The sequence below is a fragment of the Cheilinus undulatus genome, linkage group 14, assembly GCF_018320785.1.
Source record: "Cheilinus undulatus linkage group 14, ASM1832078v1, whole genome shotgun sequence".
NCBI classification, from domain to species: domain Eukaryota; kingdom Metazoa; phylum Chordata; class Actinopteri; order Labriformes; family Labridae; genus Cheilinus; species Cheilinus undulatus.
In genome coordinates this window covers 29,085,772-29,110,275 of record NC_054878.1, presented here as the reverse complement: position 1 = coordinate 29,110,275, position 24,504 = coordinate 29,085,772, and the positions used below count along the sequence as shown (strand labels likewise).

The following is a 24,504-nucleotide window of genomic DNA, read 5'->3' as shown; positions in this document are numbered from 1 at the left end:
ATGAATTGAGGAATTTTTCAGCAAAAAAAACAATATATATTTTGTTTTATGGATAAATTCACATAATGTGGGAGAAAAGCTGTAAAAAAGTCACCTTCCTGGTTAAAACCACAATGCTTTGTGAGTAACTTGAAGCACAAATCAGAGAGAGCTCTTTAAAGCTTTTCTTCTGCCATTATGTGAAATTCTTACATGAAAACAAAATGGTAGTCAAGTGTTTGGTAAATCAAGCGTATAGTGTTAGTTAAGGCAGGCCCCAGCGTTGAACACTGCCATATAATGGAGATCATCTGATCTCACAGAAGCCCTCATCAGTTGACGCCAGACTGATTCGCCCTAAGCCAAATATTGGCTAATGGCATTAATGCTGCCATATTTAAACTGCTCTAGCCTGGCTACGCTTTGCTGCTCCCTCTGCAAGCTGCTATTTGTGACCCTCCTCCACCCCAGCTCCTCCTTTATGCTATATCTGACTGCTATATCGGTTGTCATTGATGCTTTCCACAAAGGCTTATAGAAAGATAGGGAGATCCCTGAACAGCCACACCACCAAATATAAATAACAGCAAGTAGAGCAAATTATTAACATTTTTGTTAATCATACAACAAATTTCTGCTTGACATTTTTATATCAGCACACACTAATAACAAAAGAAAAGCTTTTTCTTTAAATTATACATTATACATGCAAACATGCTTTGCAGATGAAGCAAAGGAATGACATCACATGGGATGAACAAGCTAACAAAATTCCTTTTGGATATTTCACTGAAAACAAGTTGCTACTGAGTAAGATTCTGTGCCCATATAATAGATACCTCTCTGCCATGTGATCTTGGAGGGGTCAAGATCAAGACGCACAAAGCTGCTAACCTCCTGGGGTGTAAGAGAAGCAGGATCTGTTTTATTGATTCCCAGACGCTGAAATTGAAAGGAGAAACAGTTAGAAGATCACTGTTTTTGAAGAAGTCATACTTAACCTGCAACTTTTGGCTTTAATTTTGCATTCCCATATTGTTATCCCAGCTGTGATATTACTGTTACTATATTATTATTATTATTATTATTATTATTAATAATAATAATAATAATAATAACAATATTATCCATTATTAGCTGTGGTACATTGCTGATGAACTTCATCTATATTTTTACAATACAAAGTAGTGGGATTGTCTTTCTATGTCCATAACAGCTTGACACAGTATCATAAGGAAAAGTTCAAAAGATTCAATACATGTGCTCTGTTTTAAAGATCACACACTAATTATCACTGTTAAACATTTATAAGCCTTAACAGCCAGTATTTTGAAAATCTCATCTCAGAGACTTTCAGAATAACCAAACAGGTAAATACTGAGTTGGTTAGTCTTCCAGCTTTTTCTTCCTGTCTTCTTATCATCTGCTATATTTGCCACTCATCAGAATTACACAGAAACAGTAATATGAGATATGTGGCCTGGAAGTATGAACAAATTTGACAAGAAAAAGACTTCCTGGAGAGCTGAGCAGAGGCTTGCTGAGGTCCCCTAGTGGTCAAAAATGTCATTTCAATAAGAGCTCAATCCTTTTAGCCCATAATGTTTGTTGACATTAAGGATTCTGGCTTTGCAGGGTTTAGACTTACATTAAGCCTGGAGATTTGAATGGGGGAAAATCGTCTCACTCCATTCACTGAAGGAACCAGCCTGTTGAACAGGGCCTACAAAGCATAAGAAAAAAACAGTTACTTTTGGCCTTATTTATTTATTTATTTGCACACATGAAATATACAGTTTGTGTGACATTGATGCATCTTTCACAGGGAAAGAGCAAAGTGAAAAAACAATGTGCTGGTGAGGCAGGAAACCCAAGGGGCTTATAATTAAACCTCACCAAGTTACAATTAGATTTCATGGAAAAGAGTTTACTCAAGATGACTTGTGTAAATATATCCCTTTAAAGTTCATTTCATTGTAACTTGGAGTATAATAAAGTTTTGTCATGGCTTTGACTGCTAATTGTACTTTAGACATAAAATGTCTGTTCTTACATGAATTAGTTATTATTTATCATCTCCTTAGTTCATGTTTCAGGATTTCCTCCAACTACAAAGTGACATCACATGACAATGCCTGAGGTATGTTAAGGGAATCAGAAACAAGCCTAGGGAAATAGTAATATATGCTTTTCAGTGTCAGATTTAACTTATTGCTGGCATCATGCCAAAACCTCACATCTCCATTTTTCATACGTTTTAATTTTCTTTTTATAAATTAGAGCTATTGGTCACCCTTTGCATCTGTTGGTGCAAAAGATGCTGACTATTACCATTTAATGTAGAAATAAATTCAAAAATGCAGGATGCGTTTCATTCCCTGGAAAGAGGCGACTTTGGAGATAGGAGGTTTCGACCCAACGCCAGCTGTCTTCAATTCATTACCAGGATACTAAAAGCATATTTAAAACACTTATTATAGAAGTTTGGGTATGTTAAAGCTCTTAAAAGGAACTTTCACTTTGTGTTGACTTTGGCGCCCCCAAATGGTAAGACTGGCTGATTTCGTCTTGTACATGTGAAGGTAGGCTCACAGCGCCTTCTTTCAACTGTCAGATTTCTGAAGAATGTTTGTTGTGGAAAATGTGAACTAAGGGGGTTCTCACACTTGGGCCCAGTTGCCTTGTACTTTGTTGAAGCACATGGAACATTGGTCTATTTTTCTTCATGAGGCCATTTTACATAAATTACCTTCTTATCTATATTCTCTACTGACTCCAAAAACTGTTTGTAGCTGTAACCTTTGTTCTCATGGATTCATCATGTGTGAGATTTCTCAAACTTGCTCTGTCTTTGGTAAAGGGGCTTTTATTGTTTTTGCTTCATTATCTTGGTCTGACCTACAGGGTCATCTTAAGCTTGAGTGTTGTTAGTTTGGGAAATTCTACAGCAAGAATTAGGGAATACCACTGCATACACATGCTTTCTACTGAAAGTTACTGACGTGTTGATTAATGCAACTTTGTTATGTTTTGTTTTTCTGTCACATGTGTGTAACTTCTTATGCTGTTGTCAAGGCCAGGACTCTCCTGTAAAAGATTTTTGTATCTCAATGGGAAAACTCCTGGTCAAATAACGGTTAAATTAAAAAAAATTGGATAAGTAAGCCTAGTCTCAGAGTAAGCTCAATGGAGAACAGCATAGAGATCATGACTGCAACTTTACTCACACTGTGGCTTTTTTGTTGTTGTATTGGTCAGGTATGGCCCCCTAACACACCTGGATATCTTAATTACAGAAGACCGCACACTGATTTGCTTCAGTTATACATCATATCCATGTAGCATAGCATGCACTGTGTGCATGAGTAAACAGTGTCCTGTCCTGTCCTGTCCTGTCCTGTCCTGGAAGTGTCCTGTGCTTGAGCACCATTTGTCTAGTGCGAGTGAGCCCCTATGCTGTCAGTAACTATGTCTGACACCCACCCTCCTCAATAGTGTCAGACATTAAAATAACTGAACAGAAACAGTTTTGATGGTCGTGCTTGCTTTTAAATGTACCATAGATATCACTGTTAGTATTAATGTTTAATAACCACTTAAAAGCCTTTACAGGGGCTTCAATACTGACATTTACAATATAAATTACAAAGGAATTATAAATCAATTGGAATAATGCATCTTATAAGGAAAAAGGTTGCCATATTTACAGTATGTAACTGTTGTAGGGTCAAAACAAAGTTTCAATCATTGAAGACAAATTAGAATAGGTTATTTTTAAGCGACATCATCATAAAATCACCTTGTCTGACTGGGTTGCCTCATGGAGCATCCTGGCATCGATGGCCGCTGCTACCAGGTTATTGGCTGCTGTGATGGCATGAATATCGCCGGTCAGATGGAGGTTGAACTAAAGGAGGAGGAAAACAAAAACAGAAAGCAAAGCAAAGGGCTTAGAATTAAAGAATTAAACCTGCAACAATGGGGGTTTAATGACTAACTACAAGGTTTGGCATAACTTCAAACAAAGACCCCCTCAGTCTTTTAAAATATGAAAAATATTATCTGTGTTTGATAAGAGCTCTACAGCTGAAAGCAAATAAACTACACTGAAAAATGGAAAAGAGGAAATATTGTGTTTTGACAAGGGTAAAGGAGGCTGCCTTCTTCAAGGCAGTGAGATCTGAAACCTCCCATTTCCCTCCCTGTCCTGAGAAGAGTCCCATTATTCAAGACAATGTTATGCCACAGCTCCAGGGGATGCGTGAGTGCATTTATGTGTTTTCTTGCAAACTAGTGTGGATCTCTGGTCTTTGAAGCCTGTGCTTGTCCTGCTAGGGAGCACTGTGAGTTCCTGTGTGTCTTACTTCCTCCATAGGGATGACCTGGGCATATCCACCTCCTGCAGCTCCCCCTAGGCACAGAGAAGAGGCAGCACAGTCAGAGGCAGACAACACAACAGGGGCACACAAAGGAGGAAAGCTGAGCGCTGGACTCTGAGTGAACTGCTCCACCCCAGTGCAAAATGTAGCAGAGAATGAGACGCTAGCCTCATGCTGACAAAGATAGCTTATCACACCGTTACTTGATACATTCCTAACTGCTGGGTTTGGGGCGCCTGTCTCTGGCCTTCTACAAAAGTATTCAGAGGGAGTAAAAACAAAACTTTTAAAAATACATCCACCATTTGCAACCTTTTTTAAAAATATAACTAATATTGTTTCAATAAAACTTCTTCAAAATAGTATAAGAAAAACTCATCATAACAGGCAGCTCTACTTGATTATCATTTAGTCAAAGGTAAAGTAGAGAACAAAGCAAGCTTAAATAATGACATAATATGTCATGTTTAAAACCATAAAGACCTCTGTTTTTATGTCATACCTTTAACTCCAAATGTGGGTCCCTGTGAAGGTTGTCGAAGACAGGCAAAAGAGTTCATCTTCAGGTGGGCAGACAGAGCCTGGACCAGGCCGATGGTCACTGTGCTTTTACCTTCACCCAGTGGGGTGGGAGTTATCCTAAACACACAGATTGTTTTGGAGTTTTAGATTATAAGGTATATAAAATGTGACTTAGGTAGGTGCATTTTTGGTGTTTCACACAAGTACAAAACTTCCAGAAATTCAGAGGGTAAAATTTTCACCATTTCCAAACTCAACCAATGGGTGAACGTGGCGGGAAATATTTACCATAATTCACTGCATGCAAGTAAGAGGGGGACTCTTAGTGTACAAGAACTATGAGAAATTTTCTTCAAGTTTTCAGCAGTGTGTGTGAAACCAGCACACGTATAATAACCACATTTGTAAGGTGAAAAAACTTCTTACACATTGCAGGTTTAGGCTCAGTCATATGAATATCATAATGAAAAAATGATTTGGCTGATCAGCAAGCTTTCACTCACCCAGCAACCAGTACATATTTCCCATCAGGCTGTGTGTGAAGGCGATCTAACAGAGAGAGTTGGACCTTAGCTTTGTTCCTGCCGTAAGCTTCAAGCTCTTCAGGCAGTAAACCGATCTCATCAGCCAGTTGGTTGACTGGCTTTGGAGCCTGAGCTCTGGAAATCTCTATGTCACTGAAAAACACAGTAAACAAGACAAAACCTTCAGATACACATTTTTAAACATCAAATATGGGAAGTATTTAAACTAGAAAGTATTAAACCAACATTCTTAATTGCTAATACAATCACACATTTGCTGTTATATACCTTGGTACAGGGGTCAGTGGCAGCAATTTAAGGCTGCGCAGACACCAGGGTCGGTATTGTTGGTCCTGGAGCCATCGACTGCAACTACGCACTACGTTCTAGTAGAAAAAAGGAAAGTGAGCGTAAACAAGGTTACAATAGAGGTATAAACGCAGGTTGCAGTGAATTTAAGGGAGGCAATTATCACAGAACAAAGAAACAAACCTGTGTTCTGTAAGCTGCTGTGAGGTATCCTAACTCAGACGGCATCTCAATCACATTTTCATCTAAGAACAAACAAACATTCAAACACATTTTCAAACTTTACACTCATTGATTTCATTCTAAACACTAAAAAAGTTCAATTAATCAGAGCGCAATGCAAAGAGGTGTCAGTTCTCATTTACTACGGAACAAGCATACAGTATGTAATGTATAAGTATTCAAAATTACCCGTCTCACAGCGGATCACAGCAACTCCTGGTCGAACCCAAGCAGGCGGGACATCCATATTCCCTGCACCCAACAGGACAACGGCATCAGCCTGCATCACCTAGGAATAATTTAAAATATTAAAAGCCCGTGTTTCATATTTGTGATTGATATTTGTGATGAACAACAACTTCCGAAAATAATATATTTTTGGACTTTTTATGCCTTTAACTGACATAGGAAGAGAGTGAATAGAGTCAGAAACAGGGATGAGAGGGTGGGGGAGAGACATGCGAGTAAAGGAGCCACGGGCCAGACATACACCGGGGCCGCCCACGTACGTGGGGCACAACCTAACCACCAGGCCATAGGCACCCCAAATAAATTTATTATTCCATTAGCTGTATTGCAAATGATTAATACAAACTCTTTTAATCCTTTACAAGGCATCATAATGTAAAAGCAGTTATAATTATATTCAAGTCGTCAAATATTTAAGTTACTGGTCATTGTGTGTGATGTCCCCCAGGGTTCAGTGTTGGGAAGAAAAATATTTATCCTTTATATCAATGACATTTGTAAAGTGTCCAGTTTATTAAAATCTATTTTAGTTGATGATGACATAAATATTTTGGGTTCTGGTGAGAATTTACAGCATCATTGAGATCTTATCACTACAGAATTAAGTAGGATTATAATGTGGTCTGACAAAAATATGTTACCGTTAAATTGAAACAAAAATAATAATCATGATATTTGGAAACTGTAAAGCACACAGAGGGTGTTAATATTGAAAGAGTATCTGAAAATAAATTCCAGGGAGTGATAATAGTGAGGCTGGTGAGATCATTTCTATTTGAATAAAGTTGCATGTGAAAAGTAGACACTGACTCCTAGTGGTTGATCGCTGCACAAATTGTACAAAAATTCAGGTGAGTATTGGAAACAGATTAGAAGACTGACGAGTATCACAATGTTTCTGTTTTAAAAACATACAGTGAGTGAAATTAGAATTTCCTACTAATAAAAAAATATTCAAGAAAAAAAAAAAAAATTCAAGGCAGTCCCAAACACAAAAAGGCTCAAGACGGCAAACTTGTTACAGCTGTAGAATGTTAATTTTTTACGTGTAATGTAAAAATTAGAAACACACCTGTCTCTGAAGGCTCTTGGAGCTCCAGGAACTCTTCAGAGCTACCATTCCACTTCTCTCAATCAGGCACTGCAGGGCCACACCAAGGGGTTCTTCCTCTCCAACCAGCAGCGCAGTTTTTCCCTCTAAAAGAGCATCTGTAAAGAGGTTTCATGACCCTGAATCAAATTAGCCTCTTGTCTAACTCTGTGTCTTATGTGCATGTTCAACCATGTTGTTTCCATGGTCCACATTTCTATAATAGTAAAACAAACATTGTGCACCAATAGGTATGCTGATACAAATGCCTTTTTTTAATTACCATAAAGCATAACTCACTTGATATTGTCCCCATAATATGATTAATACTATTGAAAAACTACATCACATGAGAGAATCTCTTCTTCCTTGTACAAGAGACTCTCAGAATAGCTCTAAACCTATAAACACCTGAACTTTGACTCCTGCCCTCCAACCTCAGGGTTAGTCTCAAATAAACCCTCAGTGATGCCCCTGGTGAGTCAGCTTTTTCTCTATATTTGTAAAAGACTCTTCTCTCACACTAAAGCCTTGTATTCCTTCCTTCAGGTCGTTTAGCCCAAGTCATATAAAAGTGTTGTGATCACATTATCAGTAAGTTCAAAAAAGGCTTTTGTCTGCCAAAGATGCATTCATTAATACTATCATTGCAACATTTTTTGATAAGATTACTTCGTTATAATACGGTCACTTCGACTACATATTACAACAAAGCTCGTCTGATCAATGGTTGAATGTAGCTATGGGAATCACAGGGTAACCTGAGGGATAAGATAACACTTGATACAAGACTGGCAATGACAGCAATACTTTGATATATCTATCCTGCAATACTCTATTTATTGCAAGACAACCATGTAATGAAATAGTAAGATATCTGATAGGGACGAGTTAATTTCTGATCAACTGAAGTAAAAACATGATCTGATAATTGTATTACATGAGTCAGGATAACAAACTGCTTTAGTTGTAGTTCCCCCCCTCATAGCCTAGAAACAGCATTTTTACAAATGTGGCGTATATATCCACATGTATTTGATCAGGCTTCCCCAGGAGGCATCACTTATCATAACAAGTTTATGATGTTATTCCAGCCTGAATTTTATATCCAAACCATTCAACTTAAGACAGTTATCCTCTGTAAGGATTTGAGATACAGTGTCACAGCTGGGTAAACACAGCTACATGTAATCAAATTATCAGCAATTAAACTGACTGTCAGCATTTCAAAGTCTTGTATTTTTTAGATCCTGTAGTAAGTACCGTTCCTTCTTCTCCTTTCATATGTCAGTGTATGCTTAAGCTGTGTGCAGTGCACTACTGCCTAAGGCAAATTTCCCCTCTGGGACAACAAAGTACTCTTATCTTATTTTCTTATACTGTACTTCACTGGCATTAACCTCACTGATTTCATCACCTGCATCTGTATTTTTATCTAAGATAGGCCTCAAATGAGTCCCGTCAGATACAAATGTAACACATGCAAAATGTTGAAATTATCCTTTACTTCTCAGCTGTTACAATTAAATATATGAGCTTTCGTGAAGCCTAAGTACTTATTATTACTGAGCTTTAAGTAAATCCCCCTCCTGGAAACTCACCATGTTTCTCCAGCAGATCCAGGACAGTGCTGGCTAAAGGAGGCACAAAGCCTTTGCTCAGGTCTCCTCGTACCAGACGGCCTATATTCAAATCTGTTATCCTAACACAAGACATAGGTGTAGAGAAATAGAAGTTATTATAATGCATCAATATAGAGGATGTTCCTTCTTTTTCATTACAAAACACATATTTGTTATACAAAGGATATTTTGTTATTTTTGAAGTTGGTTTGTATAAGGTGCTTGTCCATAGAAAGTATATTAGCCACAAGCAACATTCGTTAGTGTTGCCCCTTGAAGGAGAGAGAGCTCAGAGTACCAGTGCCCGCAAAATTTGCATACACAAAATACAAAATGTATGACTCTAAAATTTATTTGTCAATAATAACTCATTACAGCCCAAAAGATTTCCTTATAGCAGTGTTTTTACTAGCATTGTTCCAATTATGGTACCAGAATCAGAAATTTGTCTGATACTACTGAAAATGCAGGTTATCACCGAGTACATATGTTTATGCACCAAGCCAATACAGCTCTGTTTAAAACCCTCCCAGTTGGTATTATTGTATAAGACAAGAAGTGACAGGGGTTATTAAATGTTAAAAAACTTTTGAGTCATAAATCGTAGCCTCTGACTTTTTGTTCTCCTCTTGAAGCCAGCTGTTGTGCTGTTCCGCTGAGGCTATGCGTACTTTTGGAGCCCTTAAGGAAGTGTTTCTACTTTCATAGAACTTGGGTGATTTTTTTGAGGAACTAAAGATTAAATCCTGGATGATAGATCCAATACAAATTTTTTTTTCTAATTAAATTTTTTGTCTGTTTTTGATCATTTATTGCTGCTAGCTCAAATGCTAATGGCCATATTTTTTTTCCAGAATGCCTAGTGAGGGGCTGTCAACCAACGGTAGACTATTCCACTTGTATAGCTCATAATGATACAGAGCCTGTAATGTGGATCTCTGTGTCATTGTTCTTTTAATATTTAGCAGTAAAATATAGAAAATTTAGCAGGTAAAACAACTTTCAGTGGCTCAGAGAGGCTGTACATTACAATTCTATTTGTTGAGACATGTTCCGAGTTCACTGTAGGGCTAAAATAATATGCTGTTCTTGTCACTACACAGTTGACTCAGAAAATTTACAAAGGTAAAGGTCCATACAGTTCTTGACAGGTATGCGTTTCTCATCATAACACCAGCACTATGAGCTCTCTCTCCTTATAGAGGGAGCACTTATTGATATCGCTTGTGGTAAATATACTCTCTTTTGACAAGTATCCAACATAGCCCAACTTCCACAGAATGAAATACTCTTTAGATTGTTTGGTTTTGTTTTCCCAGTAAAACACTTAATCATTCAGTACTTCTTCCAGTGTCTTTGTTTGGATAGATTGTCAAGAGTGCCTTGCTAATTTTGTCACTGATTGGCTGCTGTATGTACACACTGTACTTTATTTATTCCTAATGCTGAGCAGCCCTTTCACATTTGGCCCAAGTTTAACACAACATGTGAGTCCTTGTTCTTATCTGTAGTGGAAATGAAAACCACACCACTGAGACTACTTGAAATGTCTACAGTCCGCACATCAGACTACATGTAAAGTGATATTTTATGGGAATAAAAATCAATTTAGAGAGGCATCTTTCATAAACTAATACTGCTCTAGAACTTCTATGAACAGAATTTCCCTCTTTACTGTTATGTCTCTAGACTGATTCAGTGACATTTCAATTTGTGGTATTCACACCCCTATGAAATTTGATTTTCACTACAAATGCACAGATGTGGAAAGGAATAAAGTGAACAGAGGGGTGACAAAGGTGAGAATGGAATCAGCAGAGCCAGTGAGGGAACGCAGCACTGTGTAAATTTCTGTCTGCGTGTGTAAGTGTGAGTCTGCTGTGCTGGGCTCTCTTCTTGTCCCACAACTCTGATACAGGCTGTGGATTAACAAACACCTACTATCACACTGTAGTGGAATCAATACAAATATCTCAAGAAGTGAAGAAGGTGAAGCCTCATCATGATGCCATCGCTAGAAGAGAGCAGAAAATGTAGCAGTTTGTAAGTGTGCTGGTCCATACCCGTCTACATCCTTCTCAGGTCTGAGTGCATTCAGCACTCGACTGGTGAGGGAGCCGGGGGGTAGGTGGAGGTAGACTCCATGCACCCTTGGGTCTTCATTCAGCTTCAACACCTCCTCAACAATCTTTACACAAACACAAAAACGGAAGATAGAGAAACAAGTATGAGGTTTTTGCAGGAAACAGCTGTTGAAAAACAGCATAAACAGCAAAATACCGTTAAGAATAGAAAAAACACCAGCGGTGACTAAATCAATTGGGAAATCAAGAATTAGTCATGTAACTAAGGTATGTACTAAGCATGTGTGAGGCTCTGATTACTTTTATACTCCACCTAACCACCCTCATCACATACTGAGCAGACAAACAGCCATGGGAGTGGCACATCATGCTCTGACTTGCAGAATAAGCAGGTAGGAGGAGTTTTTTGTCCTTGATTAAAAGCACTAAGAGAAATAAACTCAAATTGTGAGTCAGCTTCACTTACTTCATCCTCACTGCACTCCTTTCCCAGACAAATCTGAGTGATGTTTAAGCCAATCTGTGGATAAACATACATTAAGAATGTAATCATGGAATATTTAATGGATATGAAAACAAAATACTATGTGAAAAGTGTATACTAAGAACAGCAAAAAAGGCAATTACCCTGCCAGCCATTTTCTTGTTGACCTCTAGCAAGCTGTCATCTTCACCTGCCTGTAAGATAAAATAAGGTAAATGAAAGCCACAAACACGGACCTGATAACAGAGAAAACTTCAAAAGCTTCAGTAAAAACAGATAACCTTTGGGTTAAAGGTATATCATGGTAAAGCAGGGTTAATGTGCCAGATATAGTTTTGCTCCAGGGACTCAAAACATCTCAAGGCCACCCTGAGTAAAAAATACCTTGTAAACTACATGAGTATCCATACATGGTACAAATATTTTATAAAATTCCTGCTTTATTTGCATTACCTGTATAATGGCCAGCAGTGGCTGTATAGTAGGATTTCTTCTCTGTAGAGCCACCATTGCCTCCTTGGTGCTCTGAACCACTTCACTGTGAGAGAGGATGAACAGAAAAATAATGTCTCTGATCAATTTAGTCCATCAAATGCCAAGTCAAGTCATCGAAAGACTAAAACACTTAAAATATTGATTTTATAAATCAATACTGGTCAATATAATATGGAGTTTAGGACAAAACAAACAAAAAAACCCTTTAATGTCAAAGGGAAAACAGATTTCTACAAAGTTACACCAAACAAAATTAGTATAGGGTAAAATAACTGCCTAAATCTTTACTCCCTTTAAAGTGACTGACCAACAGAGGTCCAGCTAATTGGTGCTAGCAGTCTCACAGTTTGTGAATTTGGGATCAACTGAGTGCAGTGAGTGTGTCTCAAGAGATTGTAGTATAAACACAACTGTGTCTGGAAGGTCAAGCCACTGGTAAATCAGTATTCCTGGCAACCATTAGACCATACAGACAAAAGAACACGCCAAGCAACTCAGAGAAAAAGATTGATTTCTAAAATCAATAAACTTTCTATAGTTATTGTACTTTTGGATAGCATGTGTTTTCAAATCATATAATCTCATTCATTCAAATAATCTAAAATACTGGTATGTTAAAAAAAAAAGCCTTGAAACACTAAAAATGTTTCATAAGACAGTGCATTGAGTGAAATGATCTAGTCAAAAATAACAGTAACTCTCCTGCAAAATGTACAATCCCAGTAACTGAAAATAAGGGATTACCCAATAACAGTCACAGAACCTCTATTTTATTATCTTACATGACATTGAAACAGGTATCAATTTTATTTTATTTTAAGTCGCATCATGTAGAAGCTTAAAATTCTGATATCATGACAACCATCGCTTGTAAGACAACAAAGAAACGAAATAGCCTTTGGATTAGTTTCTATAAAACTGGTTGGTGCTCCTGTGTAGTTAACATAGCAACACATCTGTGACGAGGTTGTAAGCATAATCTTTAGCGACCATAGACTGTAGAGAGAATGGTAACAACCTGCTTCTCATAATAATTATTCCACTGATTCTGCATGATGCCGTAAAGTGACGGCGAAAAACGTGACATTTCATGCAGGCAACGACCACCTTGCAGCACGCGTGACAATATGTAGGAGGGGCTTATATGCAGAGTGTCGAGTTAACACACTGACCTATATATGAGAAAAATGTAAACAGCTTTCTCCTTTAGCGATTTTAGCACTTTCTTCATTTCACTTCATGCTTTCAGGTTACATTGAATGTCGTTTACATAGTTGGAGCCCCTCTCACGTACAATCAATGTCACTCATTCCTCAAAAATCGCTGAAATAAAGGCCTGTAGCCTTTGCGAACAAGACCGGATAGTGATGCTGGTGATGTTTCATAAAACACTGCGTCAAAGTTAACACCCTCAGACAAACCTTTTAACGTATATCTTTCTGTCTCTTTTCTCTAAGATTAAGGGGAAAATATTAGTATTTGTGTTTGGCAACAACCGAGAAAAGTTACATCAGCTGGCTGAAGCCCCTCTGTTGATAACGCACGTGCAGATGGGGCTGTGAGATTCCACAAAACGCCGTTTAAACAGGAAGTAATCCAATCTCGTCACTGGCCATCATTTACCAGAAGAATCCACAGAAGTGATGCAACTCTGTCATTTTAGTCAACAAGGTATACGTCGACAGTAATACCTTAACCTGTATATGGCTTGAGGAGACCACTTTCTCTCTTACCTCAGAGAACTGTCGAATTCAAACCCATCATTCGGTCGTGGTTGTTTCCCAAAGTTAACGGCTATTTTCCGGTTGGTACCTCCGCTGGTTGTCGTGCTTGCCGTTCGGAAGATCAACCGGCCGTTGGCAGCACCAACCGGTAGGCATCTCCTCGGCAAGCCGTTGACCCTGCTTCCTGAACGGGCTGGATGCGCCCGTAGGCTACCGCAAGCACTACGAATAATAGACAACTTCATGGCCGTTTCTGTTATAGCTATTGTTACTGTCAAGTTTTGGCTAATTACTATTAGTAGCTACTGTTTGCCCGGGACTCGGGTTCTTGTAGACTCTCCTCGGGTTACAACCTCCTGGAGGAACAAAAAAGTTAAGGCGGCGACACGGTGCTGATGGAGAAGCGCTGTCTTCAAGGACAGTCGGAAATGGGAGAATTCAAAGTTAACCCCTTAAACGTTTAACATGTCAAATTCAACAAACATAGAACGGTTGTTTTAGAACAAGCTGTTTTTCAAATTAGAGTCGGAAACCGTGAATATGACGCAGTCATCTTTGAAAACGTAAGGATTTTAGTATATGATGTAAAGAGCTTGGGCTCATTTCTTGTCCACATCCTACTGCGCTATCATTAAAAACAATCATTCACTGTCTTGGCAAAATAGAACAACAAAATATATTCAACGTGTTGAAACTTTTCTTTGGGCAGAGACCCATGTAAGCTTCATTGTTATATCGTTAAAAATCCGAGGTGCATTTGAATGTAACATTACCGTGGAAAAGGAAGAGGCATGCTCATTATTATGAGCACGCGCCTTCACGTGCCACAGCTGCTACAAGCTGGAGGAAGCGTCATAGTTCATCAGATTTACGTTAGTGTGTTGTTTTGAACACTGTAAATTTTTTAGGAACAAAACACATCCCAATTCGTTATTCAGATGCTATTTTCTCTCTTAAATAATGTTCAAAAGAAAAGCCGACAGAGTTGGAAAAAAACATCGAGTAAAAGTACAGTCACTCTGGTTAAGATGTACTGGTCTCTCAATTTACTCAAGTTAAACTATTTTATAAAATGTTTACTATAAATACTGAATAGCTACCGATGAGTTGTCAGGGGTGGAAAGTAAATAATCACATTTATTCAAGTTACTGTAATTGAGTAGCTTTATTGTGTACTTGTACTCTTTTGAGTACTTTTCAAGATCACTACTTTCACTTTTATAGTACACTTTGAGGGAAGTATTGTACTTCACTACATTTTAAAAAGTATTAATTACTGAGTAAAAAAAAACAACACTAAAAGCCAAAACGAGGAAGTTGTAGCTTTCTTCAAACAGGGAAATTGCCAAAAGTTTGACTTTCACAGCACATGATGGTCAGTAGCGAGAGAATGATTCCACATTTCATCAGATCCTAGGGACATTTTGTACCATTCAGTTTTTATTTCAAGCCATTGTGGCTGTGATGAATGAATAGCTATAGCTAAATTTTTCCAGAGGGTATTAATTTTCAACATTTTTAGAGCTGTTGACTTAGTTCCTTAAATTAGTCAAAAATGGCTAAGATACAGAAAAACCGACACATTTGTTCCCAACGACAAAAAAAAGTCCAGTTGAAAAGGCCATTTTTGATCCCACATTTATCTCATAAACTAATGTATTTCTTTACGTTGAGATTTCATTTTGGACTACTAGCGTTCAATTTTCATATTTGTCCACCAGATGGCACTGGTGTAAACATACTGGCCTTTAAAGGATTAAAATATATAAAGCCTAATTAATATTTGTTATTTTCATTTCAGGCCGAAGTGTTTTTAAAAGACTTGTTTAAAGAGGAGAAAATATTGATACATAATTACTTTTACAGTTGTTTTTGGGAAGCAGACATTTTTTGTCATTAGGACTAGATAGGCATATTTATTGATTGATTTTACTGTCATGTGGCCACCTGCAATGTATTGAATGATTTTGTTATCTGTTTTTTCAAACCCTATTAAATTTAATTAAGTAGTCCTCATGCTCATTTATTTATTATTTTATTTTTACTATTTATACATGAGCCCCTTTATACGTGGGACCTCTCTTGAATTCAAATTTGAATTTGATAATACAGTTTTAGTTAATCTTAATGAAAATTTTTAAGGTGTCTGTGTTTCGTGCTCACTGACAAACATTTAGTAAACAGGTAGTGACATAAACAGGCTACTCTGGGAAGAAATCTGGGTGTGTCTAAGAATACCGTGACGTCACTTCACCTGTTCGACACAGACTGTGGGCTTCAGGGGCGTCAGGAAGCATCACTGCTATCTAAACTTAAAAGTGAAGCGACTTTAGCTCAGGTAGCAAATGTGTTGTGGTTGGTATCGCCAGTGTAATGTTCATTTTATTAGTCCTACATTTAATGAAGACCAAAACTGGCCAGTTTTCAATTTATAGTTTTCCCTGGGAAAGTCCTGCAAAATCAACCGTATGTTAAACTGGTCTAATACAGAACCAAACGCAGCTGCTCTCTGCTCGTCACATCCAATTGCCGCTCCTGAGAGGCAAAACCAACCAACCGGACTTCATTCCTCAAGTCACATCATTAGAGTCGCACGGCGTGGCGCAATCTTTCACCCTAACAAAACCACAGGTGAATACCAGTTTCAGCTCCAAAGATAGCTGCATTACGCGTGTTTGGCCTTTTGTGTCCTCTCTCAACACGGAGAAGCTAACAGGGTAACTGTAAGGGGATGGCAAAGTGACACCGTGTTCAGCTGACATAAAAAATCTGACGTCTGTGGATACCAGATGAAGCAGGTGAGGAGTCTTTTCTTCATATTTCAATTACACACGAAATACAGAAACCTTAATGTCGATGTTGTAGGCTATTGGATAATAAAGACAGGCTGTGTGTTTTTATCAATCATGAAAAAAGTATGAAACTTAAGTGTTGTTGCTAATAGGATACAGAAAATGCATCTTTTTGACCTATAGCGTACAGGGAATTTGAGATGTCTCTTTTCAGATGCACTAAAATCAACATTTGAGCCAATAAATATTCTAAGACATATATGATGCTACTTTTTTCCTTCAAATAAATTTAAAAAATTAAAATATTCACAGTTTTTCTAAATAATTCCAATAATAAAAGCTTGTTTTTAGGAATAATGTGTTAGGTAAACGTAATAATAGCTACATGAAACATTGGTGCTCCTAAAAGCTATTTTAGATATCTGAGGACTGATAGTTTATCCACCAGATTTCTTCTTTATATTGGTTTGTTTTGGGCCTTTGCAGATCACATGTAAAGTTTAGTATTCTTTGGTTAAAAAACAACTTTGTCAAGCCCTTGAGTTTTTGACATTTTTTGGTTCATTTTGAAAATACATTTTAATGACATAACCAGCCTTCTTATTTAATATAGGAGGTGTTGTTTTAAGTTAGGTCTGTGATATTCCTTTATCAGATCTAAAATGCTATCTGTTGATGCTCTGGTGAGATTAAAAGTAAAATAAGTGTCCTGAGAGAGAGATGAATCACAAGTTTAAAGAACTAGTTTGGTGGGGAGTAACACCTTTGACTATTCTTCAGAGAACCTGTTATGCCAGTGCTGGGTGGGTTAAGAGCTAAGGGAAGGAGGAAAGGCTTTAGACATTGGGTGTGTTTTAACGTGCAAATTTAAAGGTTGTTTTCTGTTTGGATCTTGAACTTAGTTTGTTGTTGTCTAAGATTTATTTGCCGTGTACCTGAAAGGTTGTTTTTTTCTCTTAGGTTGGTCTTCTTTACTGAGTCATCTTTACCAATGAGGTTTAGACGGGAAAAGATACCCAGACAGAGAGCATCATCTTGACATCTGTAACCTTCACTTGTGTTCTCCGGCCCAACCATGAGGGACAGACTGAGCCACCTGCAGGAAATGTCCAACGGCCATGTGGAGCCGATGGAGTACGCAGAGTCCACCGTCTCAGATACCTTTAGCAATGTGGACCTTGAGGAGGAGCTTCCCCATGAGGCGGTTGTGTTTGATGATAACAGCCCCGCTCTGGCAGAAATCTTCTCACATTCACAAGACATCCACAGGGAGATCCAGCTCATCCGCTTGGATGTCAAAAGGCTTCGTGAGCAGAACTCCCGGATAACGCAGGGTGTCACCACCATGAGCACCATCAAAAGAGACTCCAACGCTATCGGTGCTGACATAAAATCTCGAGCAGAAGGGGTGCTGTCACATCTGCAAGAAATGGACGGGATGTCCCATAAGTTAGAGGAAGCCCATGGCTCAAGTTCTGCTGTCACAAGAATTGCCAGAACACAGTACGCCGGCCTCAGCAATGGTTTCCGAGATGCCATGTTTGACTATAATGAGGCTGAGATGAGCCACAGGGAGAACTGCAAAGCCCAGATTCAGAGGCAGATGGAGATAGTGGGACGAGAGGTGACAGGAGACGAGGTGGAGGAGATGATCGAGCAAGGTCAGTGGAACATCTTCAACGACAACATCATGTCAGAGGGTAAAACTGTTCGATCGGCTCTGAATCAAATCGAGAAGAGGCACCAGGAGCTGTTGGACCTGGAGACCAGAATCAAAGGCATCCATGAGATTTTCCTGGACATTGCTTTGCTGGTGGAGGAGCAGGGCCCCATGATTACCTCCATCCAAACCAATGTTCAGAAAACAGATGAAGGCATACAAGGTGCCCTCGTCAAGCTCCGCAAGGCTAAACGCCATGACAATAACAACCCTTTTAAAAAAATGTTTTGCAGCTGTTTCCCATGCTACAACTAATGACTTTATATAGATGCGGTCATAGAGATGGCTTAATATATAAAAGTATTTCAGACAAAGTAAAATTGGAAAACAAAAAGATGAAAAACATGTTCTGTTATTATTATTGTCATTTTTTTAATCAACATGACCTGTAGATTAAGATAAGTAAATCTTCTCCAGGGAGTTGACTAAATCTGTGATAAGAAGTGAGAAATAGCTGTGTCTGAGAGGAAAACATGCCAAGGTCAAATATTTATAGATGTATTCCAAGTAAACCAATAATGTCTGTAGAGTTTGAGTAAGAGGTTTGAGATGGGCAATCGGAGTCAATTTCCAAATACTGACTTAAAATATACAGGGGTCTGGCTACAGACTGTACATTTCTGACAGCCACTCTCACAGACGGTTAATATGAATATATCTCAGAAAGGAAGTGCCGTAATCTGTGGGTGCAACAGTTTTCCAGTTTTAGATTGTTTAAATCCAACTTTATTCATAAAGTCTGGCAGTTACACTCATGAAATAACCACACCGCAAACATTACAGACTCAGAAATATTTCATAAACAAAACAGAGAAAAATTCAGAGAGCTAAATCGTGATTAAATTATATATAGACTTGTTTTAGAATTAGTTACAGAAACAGTTGCTCGCTTTAGCTTCCTTAGCTTTAGCTAAAGCTAACATACTGTAGCTACAAGAGCTAATTAACTAATTATTAAATGTTTTGCAATCTGTTTTTTAGGTTAGGTTTTTAACTTTGGTATCCTAACCCTTACTTTTACCCTAACCCTAAGCAGAAGTTAAATCTGATTTTATTTTGAAAGTTTCTGCATGTATTTCTGTTCTGAAAGCATCTCAGATGAACAGTCTGTGAGGGTGACTGTCAGAGATGAACTGTCTGCGGCCAGACTGTCTTGGAGGGAAATACATTGGGGATATTTTCCACTCAACACAATGCAAAGACTGTCCGACATGCTTTCTTAACATTGTTGTACATAAATCCCAAAAATAAATATTTGTGCTAGGCATATTGCTCGTCTTGTTGATAAAAGATAACAGCCCCTACAGTTAACTACAGAGAAATGTGACAAGCAAGTCAGTTCAATACTGTTTGGGATAAAACAACAGAGAAGTCAGACCACTAAAAACTGTCACAAGCTGAAAATTGATATTCTAGAAATTGTGCATTAATTTGTTCTTGAAAAAGTTGTATATATTTTCTGCTGTTCTATGTATTTAAATGATTAATTTCTTTGTTTTATTATAAATATGATTGTTTCATTTTATGCTGACCCCCATGTACAACACTTTGAAATTCCTACATTTTCCCTTATTTACTTTCTCTTTTAAGATCAAAAATATCTAAGAAGGGAGAGCAGTTTTCTGGGTTTTTATTATCATTCTCTGTGACATGTAGGTTTACAAAGTTGAGGTTTTGTAACGAGTGCCAGTCTGTAACTTTTCACTGGTATGTTGTTTCTGTATGATTGCACAGTTAAGTTGCCTACATTTAGTCCTTTGTGTCCTATATAAATTATAAAGTGTTATATTAATACCAGTGTGTCTGTTTTTTTCAATTAAATCAGCATTGATACATAAAATTAAGACCAATGGAGGTTAAGCATTTGTAGATATTAGTCACTGCATAAATCCAGTGATTATATAATTTTTCCTTTGCAAATTTTTTATACAGGAAAACATTCCATTTGAGAAACTAAACCAATGAAAAAGCAAAGTTTCTTTCCTCCAGGAAGTGTTGCAGGGGGAAGGACCATCATGTCCGTCACCTGGAAAGGGGCGGCATTCTCACACATATTGAACACAGAGCAGAGAACTTCCTTCTCCACATTGACGAGATGTTTTCTAATGTGTCTTACACCTCATAAATCTGGCTGTGACAAGTCGGTGGGATTTATTTTCTTTAAGATCCTTTGTGGGAATCAAAAAATAGAGGTAAGACACTGATATAATTGTACTTAATTTGTTTGTGGTGTAGCAGAATCACCTGGAAACAAGTGGATAATTGAAGGTCTTCAATTAAAGCTAAACTGACAAAGCAGCGTGGAAACATGGAAATGCTTGAACTTAATTGCCAAATATAATATATTTGGTTGTTTTATTCAACGTTTGCTCAGCCTTAAAAATGCATTCATGCATTTTACTTGTATGGCACGAGGAAGCAGATTTTCTGTGTAGATACTTAGGACCAAAAAAGTGCCATGTTATTTCAGATTTAGGCAGGCACCCATCTTTTCAAAAGCTACATGTAGGATGATAGAGAAACAGTTTTTTGACTAGTGAAACACTGTCCTCCAAGATGGACCAAGCTTAGAAATGATCAAGTCTTCCTTGTTCCTGCATTCCTATGAGCCTTTGAGCTGTGACTGCTGTCAAAATTGTTAACAGAGAGAAAACAAGATTAACACATCTGTGTCTCAGTTGAATAATAATGACATCTCAGCTTTGAATAGCTCATGTATCATCCATAGGTAACTATAAACCTTTACATATTCTCACTGTGGTTGAAAATGTTGAATGAAAGACTCTCTATTTTCACTTCTATGAAGGGCTGTTGCAACCTAGGCATTTTATATTTCTGTTGTAAATGGTTTCTCTGGCACTGAGCACAAATAACTGCATTTACATTGTGACATGCTTGGGGTGGACAGCTCTTCTGTAATTTCCTTCTTCTGTGTAACTGGTTTGCAATTAGTAGGCCTATAAATAAGGCCTTAGGTAATCAGATAGTCAACATTTTAAGAGCTATGTTTCAAATTTAAACATGTTGGAAACCCATAGGTTTTTGACATTTTAATGTCACATGTAAACCCTTAGCACTATTTGACAGTGTAAAATTGTATGATACAGTGGTAAAGGCACATAAACTTAGCTATTTAGCAGCTTTTTTGCTGCAGTTTTACAGTAATTTAGGCTAGGAAATGGTGGATGCTACTGTTAGCTCTTGGGTTAGCTGTGAGTACCAAATGATCTACCAAAAAGATAAAGTCTAGGATTTTGGCTGCCAATAATTTAGTTAGCATTAACTTCATTTGGTTAGCAGTGATTTAGACACAAAATGTGAGTTAATCTTAGGTATCACGTTAGCTGCTAGCAGGCTACCAAATGACTTACCAAATACAAAGCTTTAGATTTTAGCTAACAATAATTTAACAGCTGTAACCTAAGCCAGAATTGTTTGATTCTGTGTTAAAGATTGAGATGATATTGGCTAGCAATGCTATAAGCTAGTTAGCTGTGATTTAGGCAATTATACATGTGCTGGACTTAGCTGTTGTGTTAGCAGTTGGTACCTAAAGATGTATGAAATACCAAGCTTGAGATAATGTCAGGTAACAATTAGTTAAGCTAGTTAGCAGTCATTTAAGCACCGAATTGGTTAAATCAGTGTTAACCCAGTCCGGTAAGCTGTCAGTAGCTATGATCTACCAAATACAAAGCTTGAGACTTTAGCTAACCATAAGCTAATAGTGGGCAGTAATATATAATCACTTAATTCTGAGAAAATCTTAGCTGTCAGTACCTTATGAAATTTACTAAATACAAAGGTTTAGATCATGCCAGATGATGATAAATTAAGTTAGTCCTCAGTATTTTAGCAACAGAATTGGCAATCTGTTTTAATTTTAACTGTAGGCTAGCTGTCAGTAGGTTTTGCTACCAAATTCTTAGCTTTTAAGCCCTAATATTGGACTACAAAATTAGCCACTATGTGAGTGATTCGTTTGCAAATTTCATAAGGACTAAGTCAATTTCCATTTTTTTCCCTTTGAAAAATGAAACACGGGCTTCCAGATTTTTTTTAACCATTTGCTGTTTTGAGATATCAGCTAACAAAAATCTAAGCTAACTAGAAAATAGAGCAAAGAATTAGGCTAATTCTAATCTTAGGAAGGGTTTGCTGTTAGTGCCAAATGATTAACAAGATGTATGTTTTCTTGCCTTGAAATCTGAACTATGTGCCTCCAGGTAATTTAACCTGGTCTTCCAGTTGCTGGACAGTTTGAAGGCGCTGAAATTATTTCTTTGTCTGATCATTCAGTTGTGTGATTTGCATACCTCTAATGCAGCATTGCAACATTATATCTCCATTTGAACATTCCAACTCAATTTCAGCTTTGAATTGAACTGTAAAAGAAAATGTCTACACTTTGAATATTGTGAATAATCAGCATTTGTTTTGCCCTCAGGCAGAATGCGGGACATGCTGGAGAGGCTACAGACCATTTGTGAGGAACAGGAGGACTATGAGCCAGAGTTGTATGAACCTGAAGATGATGTGGATGGTGTAACTCTCGCTCAAGAGGCAGTTGTGTTTGAGAACCCCTCACCTCTCGACAAAATCCTTGAGGAAGCCAAATCAATACGCAATGAGATCTCCATGTTGCAGTTAAAGGTGGAGCATCTGCGTACACATAACGAACGTTTTAGCACCTCTGTTCGGCGGCTCACCCTTCTCAAAAAGGACTCTGACTCCATTGCCAGAGGTATCCAGCAGTGTGGGGAAGCTCTTTACCTCCGCCTCCAGGCCCTTGGTAAGGAGAGGGCCCAAATAGAGCAGAAAGAAGGTCCACACTCTGCCATTGGCCGTATTGCCCAAGTTCAGTATGAAACCCTGATCCGTGCTTTTCATGCTGTTATGAGTGACTACAACGAAGCAGAAGAGATGCAGAGGAGTGCATGCCGAGGAAGGATCCAGAGGCAAGCCTCCATATTTGGGAGAGAAATCACTGATGAGCAGCTAGATGAGATGGTGGACAAAGGTGGAGAAGGGTGGGCTGAACTATCCCAGAGTCTGCAGACACAAGGTGCACGCTCATCCCGCTGGGCACTGTGTGAGATCAAAGGGAGACACAAGGAGCTGGTGGAGCTGGAGATCAGGCTGAAGGAGGTCCATGAACTGTTCATGCACATGGCCATGTTGGTGGAGGAGCAGGGATCCATGATCAATAACATTGAGTCTCATGTGTGCACTACTGAGGAATATACTGAAAAAGTTAATGTCCAGATAAAGAAGGCCCTGCAGTACAAGAGGAAAAATCCTTTCCAGCAATGTTGCCCCTGTTTACCCTGCTGGAAACACAACCAGCTGCTATAGGGATGACTTTGACTAATTTAAAAGAAAATGTATGGATGATTTGAGACTCAAAATAAATATTTACCAAAGACAGTGGAATAGAATTGTTGGGCAGTAAATTTTACTGAACACATTTCGTCTTGAATAATAGCTAACTTTGTGTCCAATCAACATGTAAAACTAAAAATGTCAGAGTTTTGTGTTACTAGCTCTCTAAAATTTGAGTCATGGTCAAACAACTGATCCTTTTAGTTAATGCAAATGTAGTTAATACAAATCTGTTTCCTGCCATGCAATGTCAAAGATAGAAGTCATGAGACTGATGGGTATCAGGAGGGATGGCAGGAGAGATGTGACTGCAGTTACTTGTGAGATCCATTTAGGTGTGCACAGTCATTCAGAAGTAGGCCACAGAACATTATTAAAGTCACAAATCGCCACTAGTCAGTATGTCACAACTCAAGGAAAAACTGATGTTCTGCTTTTGGGGGACAGCATTTCTAGACTGAAAGATACAATTATTGAGCTACCATCTTTTAATAAATGTACAAGTAAAAAAAAAGAACACTTAACAGTTATAGGCCTATCTTTAGTTGTATCTTGTATTCTAAGGCTGTTAATGAGGTGGACAGTTTTAAAATGCATTTCCATGGCCAACTCATGCTTTGTTGGCCTATTGCTCCAGCCATTAAGGTAGGTGATAAAGATTTTTATTTTGTATTTTTGTCTGAATTAAAATTAAACAATTATCATAAGCACATGTGTCATGGAAAAATTAAATCTGTTAGGCAGCAAAAAATGGGGGTTATTCCTATTAAATGAGACTTTTGGTTTGTTTTGTAGTATTTGATCATGACATTGGCTCCAAAATCAAATTACAACTTACACCTACTTTAATAATTACACAAGTAGCAGAACTGTTTAAAATGTGTCATCTGGTATAGTTAATTTCCTTAACCTCCTAAGACCCTGCAT

The 24,504-nt window shown here is 38.0% G+C and overlaps 3 protein-coding genes across 4 annotated transcripts in view; 2 read left to right on the top strand and 1 right to left on the bottom strand.

Annotated features, from left to right (window-relative positions):
- The window catches only part of mthfd1l (methylenetetrahydrofolate dehydrogenase (NADP+ dependent) 1 like), a 51,978-nt gene extending 37,908 nt beyond the window's left edge, over nucleotides 1-14,070 (bottom strand). The window contains exons 1-16 of the mRNA XM_041806038.1: nucleotides 13,693-14,070; nucleotides 11,918-12,002; nucleotides 11,608-11,658; nucleotides 11,447-11,500; nucleotides 10,960-11,084; nucleotides 8,876-8,976; nucleotides 7,257-7,393; nucleotides 6,125-6,224; nucleotides 5,897-5,958; nucleotides 5,693-5,790; nucleotides 5,384-5,557; nucleotides 4,861-4,997; nucleotides 4,344-4,390; nucleotides 3,779-3,886; nucleotides 1,628-1,702; nucleotides 819-921 (exon numbers count right to left, since the gene is read on the bottom strand). Of these exons, the coding sequence (XP_041661972.1) occupies nucleotides 819-921; nucleotides 1,628-1,702; nucleotides 3,779-3,886; nucleotides 4,344-4,390; nucleotides 4,861-4,997; nucleotides 5,384-5,557; nucleotides 5,693-5,790; nucleotides 5,897-5,958; nucleotides 6,125-6,224; nucleotides 7,257-7,393; nucleotides 8,876-8,976; nucleotides 10,960-11,084; nucleotides 11,447-11,500; nucleotides 11,608-11,658; nucleotides 11,918-12,002; nucleotides 13,693-13,928 (1,693 nt within the window). The 5' untranslated portion in view covers nucleotides 13,929-14,070. The remainder of the gene's footprint in view (nucleotides 1-818; nucleotides 922-1,627; nucleotides 1,703-3,778; nucleotides 3,887-4,343; nucleotides 4,391-4,860; nucleotides 4,998-5,383; nucleotides 5,558-5,692; nucleotides 5,791-5,896; nucleotides 5,959-6,124; nucleotides 6,225-7,256; nucleotides 7,394-8,875; nucleotides 8,977-10,959; nucleotides 11,085-11,446; nucleotides 11,501-11,607; nucleotides 11,659-11,917; nucleotides 12,003-13,692) is intronic.
- Nucleotides 14,071-15,935: 1,865 nt separating this feature from the next.
- stx11b.1 (syntaxin 11b, tandem duplicate 1) lies at nucleotides 15,936-19,987 on the top strand. Its single transcript, XM_041804483.1, has 2 exons — nucleotides 15,936-16,481; nucleotides 17,436-19,987. The coding sequence occupies exon 2, from the start codon at nucleotides 17,551-17,553 to the stop codon at nucleotides 18,448-18,450; it is 900 nt and encodes a 299-aa protein (XP_041660417.1). The 5' UTR covers nucleotides 15,936-16,481; nucleotides 17,436-17,550; the 3' UTR covers nucleotides 18,451-19,987.
- Nucleotides 19,988-20,217: 230 nt separating this feature from the next.
- Nucleotides 20,218-23,622, top strand: LOC121521071 (syntaxin-11-like). Of its 2 annotated transcripts, none has more exons than XM_041804794.1 (2): nucleotides 20,218-20,387; nucleotides 22,643-23,622. In XM_041804794.1, exon 2 carries the CDS (start codon nucleotides 22,648-22,650, stop codon nucleotides 23,548-23,550), a length of 903 nt encoding a protein of 300 aa, XP_041660728.1. In that variant the 5' UTR covers nucleotides 20,218-20,387; nucleotides 22,643-22,647; the 3' UTR covers nucleotides 23,551-23,622. The 2 variants fall into 2 exon arrangements, with proteins under 2 accessions (XP_041660728.1, XP_041660729.1); XM_041804795.1 differs by lacking the exon at nucleotides 20,218-20,387 and adding an exon at nucleotides 20,706-20,923.
- The last annotated feature ends 882 nt before the right edge of the window (nucleotides 23,623-24,504 follow it).